General features: G+C 45.9%; 2 protein-coding genes across 4 annotated transcripts in view; one reads left to right on the plus strand and one right to left on the minus strand.

The window, feature by feature from the left end:
- Positions 1 to 13,137, plus strand: part of ino80 (INO80 complex ATPase subunit) — a 34,203-nt gene extending 21,066 nt beyond the window's left edge. For all 3 annotated transcript variants that reach the window (XM_017409256.3, XM_037981624.1, XM_037981623.1), the window contains 10 exons: positions 3,127 to 3,254; positions 5,422 to 5,516; positions 5,996 to 6,068; positions 7,275 to 7,433; positions 7,548 to 7,650; positions 7,736 to 7,824; positions 8,008 to 8,163; positions 8,583 to 8,754; positions 10,288 to 10,503; positions 11,724 to 13,137. In XM_017409256.3, the coding sequence (XP_017264745.1) occupies positions 3,127 to 3,254; positions 5,422 to 5,516; positions 5,996 to 6,068; positions 7,275 to 7,433; positions 7,548 to 7,650; positions 7,736 to 7,824; positions 8,008 to 8,163; positions 8,583 to 8,754; positions 10,288 to 10,503; positions 11,724 to 11,953 (1,421 nt within the window). In that variant the 3' untranslated portion in view covers positions 11,954 to 13,137. The remainder of the gene's footprint in view (positions 1 to 3,126; positions 3,255 to 5,421; positions 5,517 to 5,995; positions 6,069 to 7,274; positions 7,434 to 7,547; positions 7,651 to 7,735; positions 7,825 to 8,007; positions 8,164 to 8,582; positions 8,755 to 10,287; positions 10,504 to 11,723) is intronic.
- Positions 13,138 to 15,113: 1,976 nt separating this feature from the next.
- On the minus strand, positions 15,114 to 16,730 carry chac1 (ChaC, cation transport regulator homolog 1 (E. coli)). The gene is made up of 3 exons (XM_017409030.3): positions 16,088 to 16,730; positions 15,939 to 15,974; positions 15,114 to 15,832 (listed from the first exon to the last, which is right to left on the minus strand). The coding sequence occupies exons 1-3, from the start codon at positions 16,256 to 16,258 to the stop codon at positions 15,449 to 15,451; spliced, it is 591 nt and encodes a 196-aa protein (XP_017264519.1). The 5' UTR covers positions 16,259 to 16,730; the 3' UTR covers positions 15,114 to 15,448.
- Between the last annotated feature and the right edge of the window lie 2,378 nt (positions 16,731 to 19,108).

Consider the following 19,108-nt stretch of genomic DNA (forward strand, 5'->3'; position numbering starts at 1 on the left):
GGAGGGGGTGGGGGGGGGGTGGGGGGGGGGGGGGTGATGGCTGCATGAACACCACTGTTAGACTGGGTTGGGGTGGGGGGTGTTCTGAAAGCGGGACAGGGCAGGTGGTGTAGCTTGATATGTGTATCCATAGCAACGGCAGGGTGGTGTGACACTGCTTGTGTTTTGGGGTGTGGTCCTAACAGGGCTCATTTGTGTCATTCAGCGGTTCTCGGTTGTCTTCTGTCCTCTTAAGGACAGACGGTAACTAACAATCTTGTCTTAGAGGTCTTTTTCTTTAACCGTTAGCCACTCCTTCTACTGAATCTTAAAGGTATTAGATGCACTCAGAGCGTGGGCTTAACGTAGATGGTAATGGGTTGTTTGGGGGCTTGTGTCTTTGTATGTGTTTGTTCACACATTGTCGACCGGCGGTCACGCATCTCTCTGCAGCCACACGTAACTTTATAATGCATCGGAATGACGCAAGCCACCAAATCCCTCCCACGTTTCAGTCATTCGTTTTCGTGGCGTCCCTTTCTGGGGTTAAAGCAGCCATATTTAGAATGTATGCAGCTCTGAATGTTTTCGAACTCAGCCACCTCCCCCCACCCCCCACGCCACATTTCTGGTCTTTGGGAAGTCTGGATGGTTGCAGGGGTGTTCCTTTTTTTTTTTTTTTCTCAACACACTCTGCTCCAATCTGTTTCCTCCTGATTATTTAGTATTTCCCCTCTGCTGATAATTTCCTTGCAACTCGAGCGGCGCTGAGTATCGGAGACGCTCGCGGTCAGATGATGCCAATACGTGACGATCCGATCCGATCCGATCCGATCCGATCCATCCGACGGTTACGCCTGAATTACGAATCCATAATCCTGTCATAAACAAGAAGATTAGCCTGACTGACTAAATCTACATGTTCAAAAACTAATAGTTTCTAATTGCAAAACACAGGGTTGTCAAATTCACAGTTTAAGTCCTTTTAAAGTAAGTTGAATATGTCTGGACTCTGGAGGCTTAGATATAATCTGAACCAGATGAGTGGCAGAGGCTGAGCCGGTTGTTGGCTCGTCTCCGGGTGCTTGTCGGTGTGGCCCTCAGGGTTAGTGGGTTCCCTTGACTGAGCGGCGGCCATGGTTAGACTGGCACCTGTGGTGAGGAGGCCCCCGTCTCAGCTAAACCACAACATCACCATCGTCACCACCGGCCCATCACGACCTGGCTGTAGCCGGAGCCACCACAGACCCCCCTCCTTACATTTCACTCTGTCTGAACCTTTTTCTTTCCTCCTTCTCGTCTCGCAGTGTTCAATCAGCATCGCGTCTCGCTTTCTCCGACTGCGGAGCCATTTTCAGCGAAACCTGAAGCCGCCCGGGGCGCCGACCTGCTGGCACGCGCCAAACGAGCCTCTGGAAGAATCGCCAAGCAAACCACAAACTAAATATTGCACTGCTTCAGATTTGCTCCACCGTCTCTTCCCATAAGGCTTTTATCCTCCTCGCTTCAGACTCTTTTTTTTTTTAAAATAATTTGCAGAAACTAAGCAGGAGCGACAACAATATAAACTTTTCCCACAGTAAACTTGGAACGCTGCAAACATTTCGGCCGGTCACAAAAGGTATTACTGGAGAAATTAAAAGTGGCCGACTTCCTTTCGGTTTAGTTAGTTCCAGGTATTGTGTTTGCTGGCTCGCCGTATGGGCTTTTTAGGAAGCTAAAAGTTTCATTGACCTGCGCTTTTCTTTTGGTGCCGAGCCAAAGAGTCCACAAATTGGCTGTCTGAGGGAGCAAGTGACCCTAAAGACACATACTTGACTTTAAGGCTGAATCCCGTTTCTAATGAGGACTTAAAACATTTACCAGGCTAACGGCACTCCTCCACACTGAGCTGTCAGTGAGGATTTTTCAGTTCCTCCCCAGAGCATTTTGCCCATTCATCTCATTCATTAGTTCCTCTTTAACATCTCTACAGGCCCTGACCTTTTTTTTTTTAGGGTATTATAGTCACAGGTCAAAGTTCAGCCTGAGTACGGATTAGCATAGAAAGCTGCTGCTTAAAAGTCAGCAAGAAATTGGTTTAACAGGACTTGTTAGACCGTCCAGAACAATGCTGTTATATTTGTTTTTACTGATATGTGGCAGAACACTGGTATACCACGGCCTCAGACCTTTTGATTTAATGACAAACGATTTTGACGCCATTGGTCACATTCTCATCAACAAAACAAGGAAGCACAAATAGGAAACATTCGCGAGTCCAGGTTTTCTCTGCTCCGAAAGTGCCCGTGTCCAACTCCAAGGCAAGATCGGCAACCAGCCTGCCTCTCCCGTGGGGGGGAGGATCCGGTTGTAAACCTGACCCGACTGTGTCACCTGACCCCTGGTCTTAAGGATCTCCCCTCTCAGAGCCGCGACCCCTTGGTCAAACACCAAAGCGTGCCCGTCACCGGGGTCACTGGGAGCGCCGACCTTTTCTCATCCTACCGTTGTCCCAGATGAAGTCAATTCCCCATCCGCTGGACGTGATTAGAACCACTTCAGCAACAGGGTCGGATCACGTTGGTGTACCGTTTGAAGGGCAGGAGTCGGCACCTGTTGTGACGCCAGCTGTGACAGAAAAAATGAACGTCGCTGATTTTTGTTCATCCTTTGTGCCCTTAGTGTCAGATCGGCTGCGAGTGACTTTTTGCGTCTCGCGTTTGTTCGTTCTCCCTGCGTGCTTTCTGCTCTCGCCAGCGCCGTCAATATAAATGTCCTTTTTCTAAATAAACCGCAGAGCAGGAGCAGATTCAGCAGGAAGGAAACTCAGTCTGGCAAAAGGATAAAAATGGTCTCTACAGATGGAAAAATACAAGTCTTGTCGGAAACTTTTACAGGACTTGTTTTGGAAACGGGTTGCCAACTTATGTCTGTTTTCTGCATTTTGAATGCATTTAATACCTAATAATGTATTATTATAGTGTTGTCAACTAACAAAGTATCCGAATAAAAAAGTGCAACTTGTTGAGCTTTAGGGGTTTTTTTGTATTTAAAGTTACGTATTTGGAAGAATTCACCACCACTGTGTACATTTCCAGGTATTTTTATATTCGGGTACTTTTGGTTTAACGTGTTTTATTTGTTTTTTTGTTGTCGTTGATTTAGATAAAGAAAGCCTGATCACGGAAAGCGGCAAGCTCCACACCTTGGACATCTTGTTGAACCGGCTAAAGGCCCAGGGACACAGGGTCCTAATCTACTCCCAGATGACTCGCATGATCGACCTGCTTGAGGTACAAACGCTCACGTTTAGACCCCTCTCATGTTACCTGGCAGTGGCACTAAGAATCATCTCTGTTTATGTGTTTGCGTTTGGGTCTTCTGCACCAACTAAGCTGTCTCACCGGCCCTCATCTACGGGCCGGGGATTGAGCTCCAGTGCCTCTAATAAGGCCGCCTGTCCCTCGTTAGTGAGCCCATTAGGTGGCTAATTATCAGGTCAGGACTAATTAGAGGGGTCTCATCTGCAGGGGGAGGCAGCCAGATGGGAGGGAAGGGTGGAAATGCGGAAGGAAGAGGGAAGGTGGAGGGATAGGAGAGATGGGAGTGGCGAGGGGCTTCGGAGGTTAGAGGAAGGAATAAGATTGTAAATTGGATTGGAAGATGGAGACAAATAAACGTAATTAGTGTTTTGTTTCATTGAGGTCAAAGCCAAAAAGAAGATGCCTCCAAACAGCAGTTTTAAATGCTGTGAGCTGCTTAGTTGGTCACAAAGTCAACATATATGTTACAATATAATCCTGGACCGAACTGAGTATCATTATTTAAGGACAGTTGAGGTCTTAACTATCCACAACTATCCTTGAGATTTTCATTTCAAGGACAGTTGAGATCTGTCGACATGGAGTTCTGCAGACAGATTATGAACAATTGCTATCTTACCTGTTGCACACATGTTTTTTGAATTACCTCACTTTGGCGAAATGGAGTTTATTTATTCCTGAACTCCAAGTTGGAGGAAAAAAAAGCCAACTGGAGCGCCCCCTGAAGTCCGAATTCCTCCTCAGAAAGTCAAAGATTTCTGAGCAACCCCAATCTCAGAAACCAATATGGCTGTCTCGCCCATAAACAGCGGTAATAGTCACTGCAATAAGCACAATAATTAGCAAATACTTCATGTTTTTTGACTTGCAACAGATTTGAGCTGAATGTGACGTCATTCTCAGATACGAGTTACGACTTCAATGAAGTCGTTCTGGAGCGAACGGCTGGTCCGAGCAGGGTCGAGACCAGTCCCAGCCATTTCATAGCGTCTTTTCTTCTTCTTCTTTTTAGCAAATTCGCGCAGGAAAGACATCAGAAACATTTTGGAGGCCATTGGGCTAATGGTCCCTAATGCAGTGTTCATTCGGAGCAGATGGGGTGGTTGGGAACCGAGCCAAACAGACAGACAGACAGAAGAGGGCAGGCCCCGGTGGCACCCGAAGGGGTGGGGGGAAGTGTGTGGGTTCAAATGGGGTCACGGAAAACACGGTGTCAAATCATTGATATGATCTGCGACGGATGTACGAGTCGAGCTGTGACGGGTTTCGCCGACCGGGATTGGTTCGTCAGTTTTGGGCAGGGGGCATGTTTTTATAGGAGGTCACGAGTTCAGGGCAGCACTTAAAGAGGGATCAGCGTGTCACCTCATCAGTGCTCTTCAGACATCAAACCTAACGCCCCCCCCCCCCGCGCGCTAACACGCAGAGCAGCCCAGCAGGCGTTTGGGGGGAATAGAGTATCAGCGTATCAGTGTTTGCAATCCTCTGGGTCTCTCCGGGGTTTGGATTAAGAATCTTTTAACTCCCAACACATGCAAGTAAGAATTGTGGGATTTTCATGTTTTTTGGACCAAAAAGGTTGTTATCACAGGGAAGTTTCTTGCGTTAAAGATTAAGATTTCTTAAGTCTTGGAGCCGAACAAGTAATACAGCTGGGTGTCTGTAATCCTCAGAGAAATGTTTGCGCGCAGAGAACCAAAAAAATTTGAGAACTTAGCTTAAATTCAGTTCAGAGCTGAGCAGAAAGAGTCCGTGACTTGAATTTCCACAAGTCTGGATCCCAAGCATCAGTGGATTTTAAAGTCAGCACTAGAGGGGATCCAAGTGGGGTCACTGGTGCAAACCCGTGAACTCAAATTACTGTCCTGGGGATGCATTTTATCCACGAAGCTGTTTGAAAATCAAAGCAAATGCAGTTCTTTGTGTGTTCGGCAGATCCTCGGTCATTTCTCTCAGATTACACGTGACGTTTTTGGCCTGACAAACTTCTCCTAAGTGCATGCGTCCGTAGAGACAGACCCTCCGAGGCAGGGCTCGATTAAACTTCTGTAAACAACAGAAAAAAATCAGAGTCTGCAGACAATTTCCAGAATCACTTCTTTTCCTTTTTTTTTCCCCCTTCCTCCCATCTGTCCAGGAGTACATGGTCTACCGTAAACACACCTACATTCGCCTCGATGGATCCTCCAAGATCTCGGAGCGCAGGGACATGGTGGCTGACTTCCAGACCCGGTGGGTAAAGTTAAAAAGACCATCAAGATTCTGTGTGTGTGTGTGCGCGAATGAAACCAAACATCCCCCTTTTTTCTCTAAGAACTCCATGCAAGTCTGTCTTACTGTATATTATAACAATCAGTAAACAGGTTAATCAAATGTCCAAGTATCATAAACATCGGCATGTGTCAGTGTTTGTGTACTCGTTGGAGTCCACATGCTCTGGATTAGATTAGCACATAGCTCTCAGTCTTACTGCATGGTTTTTGTGGAAGACAGTGGTTCTCAAACCGGAGTGCATAGAGTTACTGGAAAGGGATGAGGTTAGGCAACCAAAAGGAAAGAATACAAACAGGATTTATTTGGAGGAAAAAAAATAAGCATTGCTGATGGTATTGCTGATGCTGAGCTTGTTTGAATCTGTTGCTTCTTTATGTCACTGTGCAGCTTTAGTTGACTGAATGCATCTGTCTCTCTTCTCCCACTACCCTCCACAGCACGGACATCTTTGTGTTTCTGCTCAGTACCCGAGCCGGTGGACTTGGCATTAACCTGACGGCCGCCGACACTGTGAGTCGAAGACGCACTCGTGAAAACACGCCGAGCGCATGTCAGCGGTCAAACTGTGTCAACGGTTTCTAAAAGCATATTGATACTAAATGCAACACACGTTTTCTGCTACTTGTGGTTGGATTTTCTACAGAGATATAAAAAAAGAGAAAATATATATATATAAAATGTCTACATAACAAGCAGACAATGTCTTAAGCGATAGTTCAGTTCTTTTTAATTGTAGTTTGTGGAAAGTATATCAACAATTAATATCTTACTTGTTGTAGATAGCTCTCAGAACAACCTCTATTTAGAGAAATGGAGCTTAATTTTGATTGGCTTGACGAGCTAACGGCTACTCTGAGCGGGGCCATCCATCCATCCATCCATCCATCCATCCATCCATCCATCTTCTTGACCCGCTTCTCCTTTCTGGGTCGCGGGGAGCTGGTGTTTATCTACAGCCGTCACTGTGCGAGAAGCAGGGGACACCATGGTCCATCACAGGGACACATAGAGACGAACGAGACAAACAGCCATTCACGCTCTCCCTCTTACCTAGGGACAATTTAGAGCTACCAATAAACCTAACATACATGTTTTTGGTCTGTGGGAGGAAACCAACGTGAGCACAGGGAGAACGTGTCACTCCACCCAGAAAGGCCCCAGGTCGGGAAGACCTTGCTGGGAGGCAAGAAAAATAAAGTCATGAAAAACGTAGTCATGTTGGCATGACCCACTATGAAATCTTTGTGAATAATCGATTTATGTACATAGATACGTACTTTTATGGATCCCAGAAGGAAATTCAGAAGGACTGGCAGCATCATGACATCATTAAACTAATTAATAATAATAATAATAATAATAAACCCATTCAACTCATTAAATGAAAAAGAAATGAAATGATCACAGTTGTTTGAAGAAGGCAGCGACCAATTAGCAAACCATCGGATTCGCCGGTAGCTCATCATTTTTGCTCAGAATCAAACTCCTATTTCTCTAAACTGATGTTGTTCAATGAGCCATCTACAGCAGGTAAGATATTTGTTGATAATAACCTTTCCTGTACACTCCATAGAAATGAGTGTCTTGCTTCACTCTTTGGCGGCCGTGGCATTAATTTGTACGAGAAGCTCCATAAAGCTTTAGGATTCGCAAGTTGCTCGTGACCTCTGACCTTTAAACTGCGAAGGATGAACGTTCCGTTCCCCTCGCCTTCAGGTTATATTTTACGACAGCGACTGGAACCCCACGGTGGACCAGCAGGCCATGGACAGGGCCCACAGGCTGGGTCAGACCAAACAGGTCACCGTCTATCGCCTGATCTGCCAGGGAACGATCGAGGAGCGGATCCTGCAGCGCGCCAAGGAGAAGAGCGAGGTCTGAGAAAACGCACAAGAACGCCACGTTTAATTCAGCAGTTACCTTAGTGTGTGCTGTGAACACACTTTAATTAGAGAGTGAATTAAAGCTTTGATGTTCCCGTGTAACCAGATCCAAAGGGTGGTCATCTCCGGAGGCAACTTTAAACCTGACACCCTCAAACCTAAAGAGGTGGTCAGCCTGCTTTTGGACGATGATGAGCTCGAGAAGAAATGTGAGTTCTCCTAATTTAGTTTTACTAATCATAAAAACAAACAAACAAACAAACAAAAACACTAGCATGGTGTCTTTTCCCGCAGTGCGTCAGAGACAGGAGGAGAAGAGGCAGCAGGAGGAGAGCAGCAAGGTGAAGGAGCGCAAGAGGAAGAGGGAGAAATACGCCGAGAAGGTACCCCCCGAGTTGTCACCAGACAGGGAGAGGGAAGCACCAGCGTCAGATTGTAACACAGAAGAGAAGAGAAAAGATCCCCTAAAGTGGCATTATTTGGGGGGGGGGGAGGCGCTGAAGTATGGATTCTTGTCCCTTGTGCCCTGACCTCCCGCTGCTCTGCTCTGTGTGTCAAACCTGCAGAAGAAGAACGAGGAGTTCGAGAGCAAACGGAAGAAGGAGGCGAACCTGGTCATCCCCCACGCCCCGTCGGCCGACAACTCCAACCTGTCCGCGGATGGGGACGACTCGTTTATCAGCATCGAGATGGACTCGGCCATGCCCAGTCCGTTCAGTGAGGTGAGGCGGTTTACTGAGTGTGTGTGTGTGTGTGTGAGAGAGAGAAAAGGTGTTCATTAAAGTGAGGATCACCAAGAAGAGGAGAGATGGATGAGATTTATGTTCCAGGCTGGCTCAGTTGGAGTCTCGTCTTCTTCTCCTGCTTTGCTTCTTGTTCTTTTAAGTTCATTTTGTTCTTTTATTACTCTTTTTCCTCCTCCGTATATTTGCTTCATTCCAACTTTTTATCACCTCTTACTTCCGACACCCCGTTCGATCCAAACATTCCCTCTCGTCCTTCGCTTCCTCTGCCGACTTTACCTCCTTACACCGCCGTCCCCTTTACCATACCGACCTGGCTCCCGGTCCCCCGCCCCCTCCCCCGTGGCGCTGACCCCCAGCCTCTGTCCATGTCTGTGTGTCCTCCCGTGTTCGGTCAGATCTCCCTGAGCAGCGAGCTCCAGCCCGGCTCGTTGCCCCCGGATGCCGACGCCGACGAGAGCAGCAGCGACATGCTGGTCATCGTGGACGACCCGGTTTCTTCTGCGCCTCCGTCCCGTGCCACCAACTCCCCCGCGTCCATCTCGGGATCGGCCTCCGACAACATGAACGGTAAGGAGAACAGACGGCTTTTATGGAACAACTGTTTGTCAGAAATGTGATATATAGGCATTCCTGTTCTGAAAAAATGAGCTCAAATAGATTTTTTTTACGTACCAATAAAGTAATCATCTCTAACTTTTGACTTTAAGAAAAAAAGATAAAAATCTGGTTAATATTATATAAAAACACACAAAAAAAAAGAATGAAACTAGCGTTCCTCTGCCTTGCGTGGCCAAAGCTTAAAACCAAGATTCTGCTCAGTCTGTTGGGAATAACTCCCAACTACTACCACGCCAAATTTCAGCTCAGTATCAGGGAAATTAACCGGGTTGTAGCCATTTATACGTTGGCTAAGGCTGATTAGTTGTGGCGGCCATCTTGGATCAGGTTGAATCCGGTGTTAATCACTTGTAGACGTGCATGTGGTGAATACTTCCTGTACGTTTCATTCAAATTTCCTGTGTGTTTCGTGAGATTTTTTGCTAACAGACAGACAAACACACACTCACAGACACATAGTTACATGATTGCCCACCTTTTAAGGCACCGGGCGATGTATAGGCTGGAACAAAATTCGAAAACCTTTACAGATTTATATGAAACTGCGATGAATTGAGATTTTTGAATTAGGAGTTATCCCGATCAAGCTTCTCTGAGTTATTTTGTTCTTTTTGGTTGAAACTGCGTACGAAGCGCTCCGTTTCACAAATGCGTAAAGTGTAGTAAAATAACGTGTACTTTAGATGTGAACTTTGACCCATGATGAAAATGTTCTTTACTGGTTCCTCCTATTGAAAGATAATCTGAGAAGAATCAGTGCTGATCTTTAAAATCTGACTCAGATTTTTTTAGATTTTACCTAACCTTGGCTGTAGCGTCAGTACTCTCCGGACTCTGTAATCTGCCAAACGGTCATCTTTTCTCTAAACATGCGCTGCCTCGCTGAAATCCAATTTGTCTGAAGATTAATCAGATTATCGATGCTCTCCTGATAGCCAGCGAGCCGCGGAAGAAAGGTTGTGTCTTCAGAGAGCAGGTGATCATTTAACGAAAGGTCGGAACGGGTCAGGTGAGTGATTAGGACTCACGTCGTGAACTTGGACAAGGAGGCGAAGAAAGTGCAGGGAGAAGGATTTTAAGCAGGGGAACAAGGTACGACAGGAGCCTTGGCGTTAGTGATGGGACCACAGCAAATGGAGCGAAACCAAAACGTTTTAAAGAAAATACCAACTTTTTTTTAGAGCGATGTGGGCAATAAGAGAGGGAAACGAGGGGGAAAATGAGAACAGTGTTCAAGTTTTCACTTGAGCCTGTATTTATGATAATTATGAGCCACGATTAACGGTAAAAATGGTTCCTAATGTGGTCATTTCACCACATCGTGTTTGACAAAGCGAGGCAAGGCCAAGACCCGTGAGTATAACGTGTTCACAACTTTTCTGCTTTGCCTTTTAAAGCGTAAAAGGAAGAACGTGTACGCCTAAAAGCTCCGAAGGGCTATCATTCTTTGAGTTTCCTCTTCGATTTCTTTTTCGCCTTTAGGCGTTTCAGCCTCGGACACGACCAGCCCCGGCAGAGGCCGGTCTGGTCGGAGCCGCGGACGGCCCAAAGGCTCCGGAGGCGGGGCTAAGGCTGGAGGGAAAGGGCGCGGGCGGAAGTCCACAGCGGGCAGTGCAGCGGCTATGGCCGGCGCCATGGCCGGAGCGGCGGCGGCTTCGGCAGCAGCTTATGCCGCCTACGGCTACAGCGTGTCCAAAGGTTGGTAAACGCCGGGAGCATCCTCCCCCCCGGCCGTGCAGTCGAAAGGATTCAGTGTGTTGTTTACACGTGACAGCGTTAGGCAGTTATTGGTTCATTATAAATGTTGATATTAGTCATAAAACAGTATTATTTACCTGTGTGGTTCTAAAAGAGCTTTTAGCTGATGGCATATTTTGAGCACAGTGTGTGTCCCAAAAAAACGGCGTAAAAGAAACCGTATCAGGCATTTCTACAGCCCCTGAACAGTATTTACAGTGTGTATCTGCAAGTCATGTTTTTAGCTCCTCGTCTACTTTGTGCCATGTTTTCAGCTAATAGCTCTCCGTCTGTGCAGAAAATGTGTTTGTTATGCCTGTAAAACGATGTTATCTTTGGCCGTTCGCCATCTTTAGGTTTTGTCAGCAGGGCTCACAGGGACGGTTTTTCTCTCATCGCCTCAGCTCCGTGTGGGCGTTTGGTTTCTGCCCGTGTGCTGCTTTTTCTGCTGATCTGGGCAAACATCAGAATCCGAGACTCTTTCTCAGCCTCTCGAGCGAAGAAAACCCATGACACAGCTGCTCTCTCAAACCAGTGTTACCAGTGTCCTAAAAGTTTCAAAACAAAGCGACTTGACTTTTTTTTTTTTTTTTTGGTTGTTTCTGAAGATGCTTTGCTTCTCATCCAGAAAACTTTCAAAAAGCTGAATTCATGTGTAGATTAGTCTCGCTCCCCTCCCACCTGAAGGTCCTTTGGGTCTTTGTCAGCCTCGCTCCGTCCACATGGGAAAGATTTTGAATTATTATTCTTTCAGCCTTGCTTCCACCCAGAAACAGTGTTTTAGGAGCCCCTAAAGGGTATTTTTTGGGTGAAAGGGTTTCCAGAGTTGGGAAATTGAATCTTAAAAATGCCACCCTTGTGTTTTTGGTTTCGACAGCCACTTTGCCTCTAATCTAACCAACGGGCTCTTTCACAAAGCAGTTCAATGAAATGGCTGCAAAGACAGTCTGTTTATAAATCGCCGATGGTCGCTGGTGAGGGTCGGAGGAAGCGTTGAGAAGCACTGAAGCTCAAGTCTTTAAATGCTCAATTGTTCCCTGATGGTCTAAAAGAAATGATGAAGAACCTGGGTTGTCAATCAATATTCTTATAGTATTCTTTGTTCAGTTCAGAATGCAGCAGCGGATTGATTGATTTGTTTGTTTGTAACTGACCGTGTCTTCTTCTGCCCCTCCCCTCAGCCGGCCTCTCGGCCTCCGGCCCCCTGCAGCCCTCCCTGGCCCGGGCGGGGACCGGCCCCGCTGCCTTCAACCCCAGCCGGAGCTCCTCCCCTCACGCCACCAAAGGGGGCCCGGCCGCCTCGAGCCCGCACACGCAGCTGACCCACGGCCACCACCACCACCACCACCACCACGGCGGCCACGGCGCGGTCAGGAAGGGGAAGGGCCCCGCCGGACCCGGGGCTCGGTGACATCCCGCGCCCCGCCTGCCTTCACACACACACACACACACACACTGATAACTGACCTGCTTTCACTGTGAATCCCACAGATGCCCTCTGCCTCAGCTAACAAAACAAGCGTGCAGTATTTTTACAGCGGCTGAAGAAGATGACGCTCCGCTTGTCGGCTCGGCAGCAGCTTTCCCAGAACCAGTCTCTACCTGCCACCTCATTCGTTGTTCTACTTTTATTCCCGTTCATGTGGGACTAAATCAGCCTTGAGCGTTTCCGTTCGTGTACATCCAAGTGCTCTCTGAGAGGACGAACCCCCTTTTTTTTTTTTTTGTCAGTGACAGGACTCTCTTTGGACCAGACTGGAGGCGACACGCGCACCTTTAAAGGGCTCTTCCAAGACGAAGCCAACGCAGCTCCCGTCAGACGCACCGAGCCACGTCTTCCATGGGGATTTTTTTGTTTTGGTGTTTTTCCGAGTGAGTCCCATAAATACCCAACACCAGGGTATTTATTTGTCCCGTACATAGCGCTCAGCCCGAACCATGTGGACCCTTTCCCTGCTCACAGCGTCTAAGAACCGAACAATAAATCCACAGCTTTTCTACTAAAGCGCCTATTTTTGTAACAGATTTACGTACACAAAACCAATATGATGGGCGGTTTGAAGGAGATCAGTTCGTTTTCCTGAATTTTGATCCCGAACGGAGAAGAAAGTCAAATATATTTTCTGTCCAGTATGGAAAAGAAGAAAAAAAAAAAACCTAAATGAAATGGAGCGGTGGGGGGGGGGTGCTGCTAACTTTAAAACGATGAGCTGACTCAGATCGTTTGGTTGTCCGATATAAGTTATTTGAGTTGCGTTTAAAAATGGACAATTTACGACGCCGAGTGTGACCGTAGTCACCTGTAAAACTGTAAATTGTTAATTCATTTTGGGTTTTTTTTTTGTTTTTTTTTAAATTTCAGCAAGTGTTCTCCTCATGACGAGAAGCCCGCGGTTCTCGTTAATGTCTTAGGAGGAAAAAAAGAACAAAAGCGCCCCGAGTCGAGCACTACACCTGTTCTCAGTCCGTTTGTTCGTAGCGTGATAAACGATGGAAAGTTCTACGGTGGTGCGTAGGACAACGAGAGCAACACGTGTGGCTTCTTTCCTCGTTTGCTTGTTTATTTTTATATGTTGTGTATATTTGAAAAACAAACAACAACAAAAAACCCAGAATTTGTCATTTTACTAAGAAGAGTTCCGTGAATATAAAGGTGCTTATTTTGGAGCATTTTTGCTGTTTTTTTTTTTTTTTTGAAACTTTTGTTATTACATCACTCTTCAAAGAACACGTCGAAGTAAATTTAACTAAAAAAAAAAAAAAATGCAAGACAGCTCTGGTGTTAAACAGCTTCTTTGGTTTTAAAGCAGAAATAAATGCATTCGTTTGAATCCTTTCCATAAAGTGAAATATGTTTTCTAAAATCCTGTGTAGTTTTTATTTATTTATTTATTTTTTACCTCTGCCGAGGAGGGTTTGCAGTACCGTCTGTCTGTTTGTCTGTGGACAAAATTACTCAAAAGTTTATGAGTGGATTTTCAGGAAACGTCAAACACGCTACGAGGAACAACGGATTAAAGTTTGGTGGTGAGATGGTCAGGGTTTAAGGTCAAAGGTCAAGCTCACAGATTAGCCTGTGCTCTAACTCTGCAGCTGTATAACAGGAATGTTAAACTCCGCAGCTGGAGAGCTCGTGGGTCAAGGGTGATCACTGTTGATTTCAAGGTGACAAGGTCAAAGGTCAAGGTCACAGATGATCCTGTGCTCTAACTCTGCAGCCATGTAACGGAGGAAAATGAAACTACACAGCTGGACACCTCACGGGTCAAATGTGAGGCCTGTTGATTTCAAGGTTCATGGGGTCAAAGGTCAAGGTCACAGGTAACCCCTGCGTAAGCAAACGCAAAAATGGCAACAACTCAGTGGATTTCACAGATATTGAGCTAAAATCTCTTGTGGTAGTAGCTGAGAGTCATCCACAACACGAGATGTCGAGAGATTGCACGTTAATTTCAAGCTTTGACCAAAATGACTACAACAATTAGATGATTTTAGTCTAAAACCCTGGCATAAAAACCATCAGTCTATCTACAGCATATATATTAGTATACACTGTATATTTATAAAAGAAAATAGTTGCAAAAGTAGTTTTATCCTTTTTATCCCCTCCGAAAATCCCCTTTTCGTGCATTTCCCGGTCATGCACATTAGCCCCCTGATTGCGAAGTGTTGCACAAGGTTTGTCAAAACGAGAAAAACCGAGAAAACAGCTGGAAACGTGTCCTCACGGATCCGCGGATCACATTTAGTCCTAATTTGATTTCACCGATCGAGAACGACATCTGAGAGAAACTCAACTGTAGTCTTTCCAGAAGCAACACCCCCCCCCCGTCAGTCCGGGTGATTTACAGACCTGACCGCGGTTGGTTTTTATTGGAACCCCTTTCTGTTGACAAAGTGGAAAAACACGACTGTTTGTCGAGATAAGTTTGCTTTTCTCGTGCGTTTGGAGCAAAAATCTGGCACCTAAAACACACCATGAAAGGAGTATTTATAACAAGAGCTAAAGGGAATAAAGTTTTGCTTTTGCTTTTGTAATTTAGTGAGCTCCGAAGGTGATGAGTGCCAGGTGGGCGAGCGTGGAGCCTCGGGGATTTAATCTAGGAGCACGTCAGCAGCTTCCTGGTGGTGTCCGGTACGACCAACGGAGCTTGTAAACACAGGACTTCCAAGTCTGGGTTTATCCCCGGTCATGTAAAAGCTGTTCACCTCGAGACTTTTTACTTGAATCACATCCAAGGGTCAAACTAACCCCGGTCAGTGTTTGGGAGTGTCCAGCAGAGGATGTGTGTACTCCTAGGGTCTGCTTTTCTTTGTGTATAGATGCATTATACAACACTCAGTCTGCAGCTGGAACATGAAAAAACAGTTCTAGCTTTTCTGTTTGTCTTTAAAGAATGCTCTGTACAGGTAGTGATGTATCCCAATATGAAGCACAAACAATAATATTGTGAAAATTAAGTTTTACTCAAATACTGCCATACTGGTAGTATTTTAATCGGCATAAAACATTCCACTTTCTTCATAATCAAGGCACAAAGACTAGTGTTTGTTTCAGCTTTTTATTTGTATTTCGGCTTTAAACTGGATGGAGTGCTTAGTGTTTTTTTTTTTTTTTCTTTTCCCTTCAAAAATCACAGCCATCCGGTGCATTAGTTACAATACATACACGTAGTACCGTTAGATTATAAACTGGACAGCAGCAGAGCAAATACAAACCAAACCGCACCAAGTTTACAGTTAATGATTGCACATTTTGTGGGAATGTAACGGATTTAATGCTTCCCTTTTAGATGACTAGACACTGGATAGGCGTGTGAACCCACAGAACAGAAAACCAAAAGACAGGCATGGCAGGTAAAGCCTCTTTGACGGTTTGCGACGCCGTGGAAACGAGGGGTACGGGCTACTGAGCCACCAACAGATAGGACACCACGTTCAGCGCCACCTCCTCGATGGAGAACAGGTGGTGGTCTTCCACGTGCGGGCAGCGGCTCCTCATGAACTCCGCCAGCCGGAGCAGGTACTCCAGGTTGTGGCCCGTGTTCCCACGGCACACGGCGATCTGGGAGCCGATCTCCTCTGGACTAGCCGGTCCCAGGTAGAGGGCGTTGTCCGGGGTCGCGATGTACACCAGCGCCGGAACCGGCGACCGGCCCTCCCCGTCGGGAAAGAAATCCACCATCTTGGTGATGTAGCCGCCGCAGACCGTCTCCCGGACGTTCAGGTACTTCAGGGACTCCTCCACCTGGGAGCCAGACACCTCGAACGCCACGCCCCAAGTGCTTGCCTGAGAGCAGAGAGAGAAAGAAGTTAATCATAGAAGAAAATGTTGCAGGAAGTTCCACTGTAGTGCTTGTATCGGTTAGCCAATAGGGAGCAGAGTTTCCACTTACATCATCGTCTTCAATCAGCGTCACCACCCTTCCAGGCTAGAGAGAGAGAGAAACAGAAATGGGTCACGTCATGGAAAACCGGCTACTGTAGCCTAAACCAAGCAGTTCAATATTAAAAAATTAAACTTCCTTTAAAATGTAATTCTTACCAACTCATCACTTCCACGGTGGAAGTTGTCTCCGTGCCAGAAACGCCTCTTGTAGCCTTTAATGTAACCGACCTCGCTCCTCTTGTACTTGAAGTCCGGCTTCCACACCAGCGACCCGTACCCGAAGATCCACAGGCTGCTCTTCCCGGAGATGATGTCTTGAGGCTTCATTTTTTTTTTCAAAAGAAAAGAAAATCGGTGGTGTTTGACGTTCAGATGAAATCGACGGAACGAATCTCTCTCGGTCGTTCTTGCTAGCCGAGATGATTAGCTCGATAGCTTCCACCGGTCCAGGAGGAGCGGTACCGGTTGGCTCGCTGGTATACCGCGGACGGTACTCGAGCCCAACTGCTTAGCAGTTGCGAAGATGGAATTTCGCAGGGGGATTTGCCTATGCATTGCCATTGCATTAGAGGTGCCGCATTATGCCTTAAAAATCCATCATGGCAGCCGTTTCGGCCTGCGAGTCGACGACGGTGAAAAAAAGGACAAAAACCGTTTGGGCCAGCTGCTTTGCCGGCCGGTGATAGTGTTGATGTAGTATTGATAAATTAAAAGATCGAGGTTTCTGAGATGTTACCGTTCAAAACACGTCGCGCTTTCTTCTTCTTCTTCTACGCGTTTCCTCGATAACATGGCCACCAGCCGCTCAAGAATTTATAGAGTCCGAAGCAGGCAGGCGGGACAATGCTAGGGGTTCTGACCAATCACGTCGAAGCTGGCTTGCCCTCAATTCCAGTTTAACCAAACAGATGTTGGTGCGCCGAATGAGGCGGGATTAAGGGCTGAAGTCGTTGTGCAATTGGTCCAATTCAGATTTGTGACGTAAGTCTACTTTTGAACATGATTCGTCGCGTCACAGGACTGTTTTTTTTGATTGGTCGATTGGGTTGTCAGTCCTCTAACACGGCCCGGCTGATGCAATATACCACAGCATTTCAGGCCCTGGAAGCAGCCCGGCAACATCCCAAGGCATTTCATCATCCTTGATTTAGAACAGAATGTTACAGGTCAAGAGGAGGAGTGAACATCGTGTAACTTTTGACAATAGACATATTATAATACCTGTACACATATCTGACATATTACAAATCTTTGCTTTTGACTGAATTAGAATGTTAATGATCTGTAATTTAATGTACCTAATGGGCCTTGATTTTAGCTTGACCTGTTATAAATTGGCCTTATATCTAAAATAAAGATCTGAAATGAATCTATTATATATATATATATACATTGCAAAGAAAACAGTTTCAATTTGGATCAAAGTCAATGAAATCACAAACTGTCACATGACTGACAGTATTATATGACCCAGGAGCAGAGAAATCCAAGACTATGTGACTTAATCAGTACCCTGTATGGATTTTTTTTTATATGAAACTGAGGCATTAAAGAACTATTCCAGTCACACATCGAACAGGAAGAGGAAGACCAACTCTACTTCATGCCAGCTCTCTAGACCTTGAAATTTTAAAGGCTCATTTGGGTCTAAATGTTACGACATGATGCTGGTGGGTTTGTAACTAGCACTGTTTTGACTTGTCTCATTTGACCACTTGTAAAAAGGGGTTTTGAAGCTCAAGGGTTGTATTTCCTATTAAATGAAGGTTTAAGACAAACATTTGCGAACATTTTAACTTTGCAGCGGGTCACCGCGACACACCCCACGACCTAATGTGACTGTCCAGTGGGTCGGACTGTTATAAACAGGAAACTCAGGCTGGAAAAAAAATATTTAAGCCTAGTAAACATACACACAAACACGCTCCCTCACACACGCCATTCTCCACCAACATCTGACTTCGACTATCTTCCATTCTTGTTTGCTCTGCAGCAAAAGCGTCAGCTCATCTGTGCTCAGTAGAGAGATTATCTATTAATAGATGGTATTATCTGTCTTGATAAGAGGCCCGGCAAGTGTATCAGCTCCTCGTAAATCTAAGGCAACAAACAATTCCCACGTCTGAGCGGCACAGGCTTCCTCTCTCAGGGCTTCTTTCACCACAGAATGCCAAAAGGACTTCACTGACACCCTCGGCGTTTGTGTTTTGTCTGTGAAATACCCATTAGTCTCCAGTCAGACTGATCTGCGATAACCAAATGGGAATGGGTTTTGGGTCCCGGTTAAAGAGCCAGGCAGAAATCCAGGAGCAGTGAAGGCTGTGGCTGTCTGAGGATGACTGGGGCCAAGTTACCAGGAGACATGGCTTGAAGGAATGCATATCGCCCACTGCTCTTCGTGTTTTCGATGAAGCTGATCTTACGCAGTGTCACAAGTTGTTACACTCACCACACAGAATGTTGGGAATGACTCTCAGCTACTACCACATCAAATTTTAGCTCAATATCTGTAAAACTGACCGAGTTGGAGCCCTTTTTGTGTTTGCTGATGTTGACCGGCTGTGACGGCCATCTTGCATTCGATCTGCTCCGAAAGTTGATCAGCTCCAGATGTGCATCTAGGGATCACTTTCTGAAAGTTTCATTAAAAACCATACAGTTGTTTATGAGATATTTTGCTAACAGACAAACGGGGTTGACTTTAACGACTAATGCTAGGGTTTTAGGCAAAGATCTCGATCAGTGGGTGCACTTAGACTTTGTGCGGTGGATGGCTCTCCACCACAACCACGCCAGACTTCAGCGCAAAATCTGTAAAAACGACAGAACTGTAGCCGTTTTCGTGTTTACAAAGGCGAGCTGGCTGCGGCGGCCTTCTTGAATGGGGTTGACTCCAAAAGTTAATCAGTTGTAGATATATTTCCAATGATTACTTCATTGGATATTTTTGCCACAGACAGAAACACAAATACCCAAATACAAAAACTGTATCTTTCGCCTTTTTGTTGGTGGGCAATAATTTGTTTATTTAAGCAAAATAAGGTGTAAATATTCCAGTGTGCTTTTCTGAGTTATTCCTTGTGTCACCTTTAGATCTATGGATTATCTGAGGATAATACAAATGTTGTTTATGTTTGATTCGGCTGGGGGTTTCTGCTGATCATTTACTTCCTGTGC

This window comes from Kryptolebias marmoratus, linkage group LG19, assembly GCF_001649575.2.
Source record: "Kryptolebias marmoratus isolate JLee-2015 linkage group LG19, ASM164957v2, whole genome shotgun sequence".
NCBI classification, from domain to species: Eukaryota; Metazoa; Chordata; class Actinopteri; order Cyprinodontiformes; family Rivulidae; genus Kryptolebias; species Kryptolebias marmoratus.

Bases quoted from the DNA above. Each gene is read 5' to 3' on its own strand.
- chac1 (XM_017409030.3), bottom strand. From the start codon at position 16,258: ATGAAGCCTCAAGACATCATCTCCGGGAAGAGCAGCCTGTGGATCTTC. The intron at 15,975-16,087 runs GTAAGAATTACA...CTCTCTCTCTAG, and splicing joins ACCGTGGAAGTGATGAGTTG to CCTGGAAGGGTGGTGACGCT. The intron at 15,833-15,938 runs GTAAGTGGAAAC...CTCTGCTCTCAG, and splicing joins CGCTGATTGAAGACGATGAT to GCAAGCACTTGGGGCGTGGC.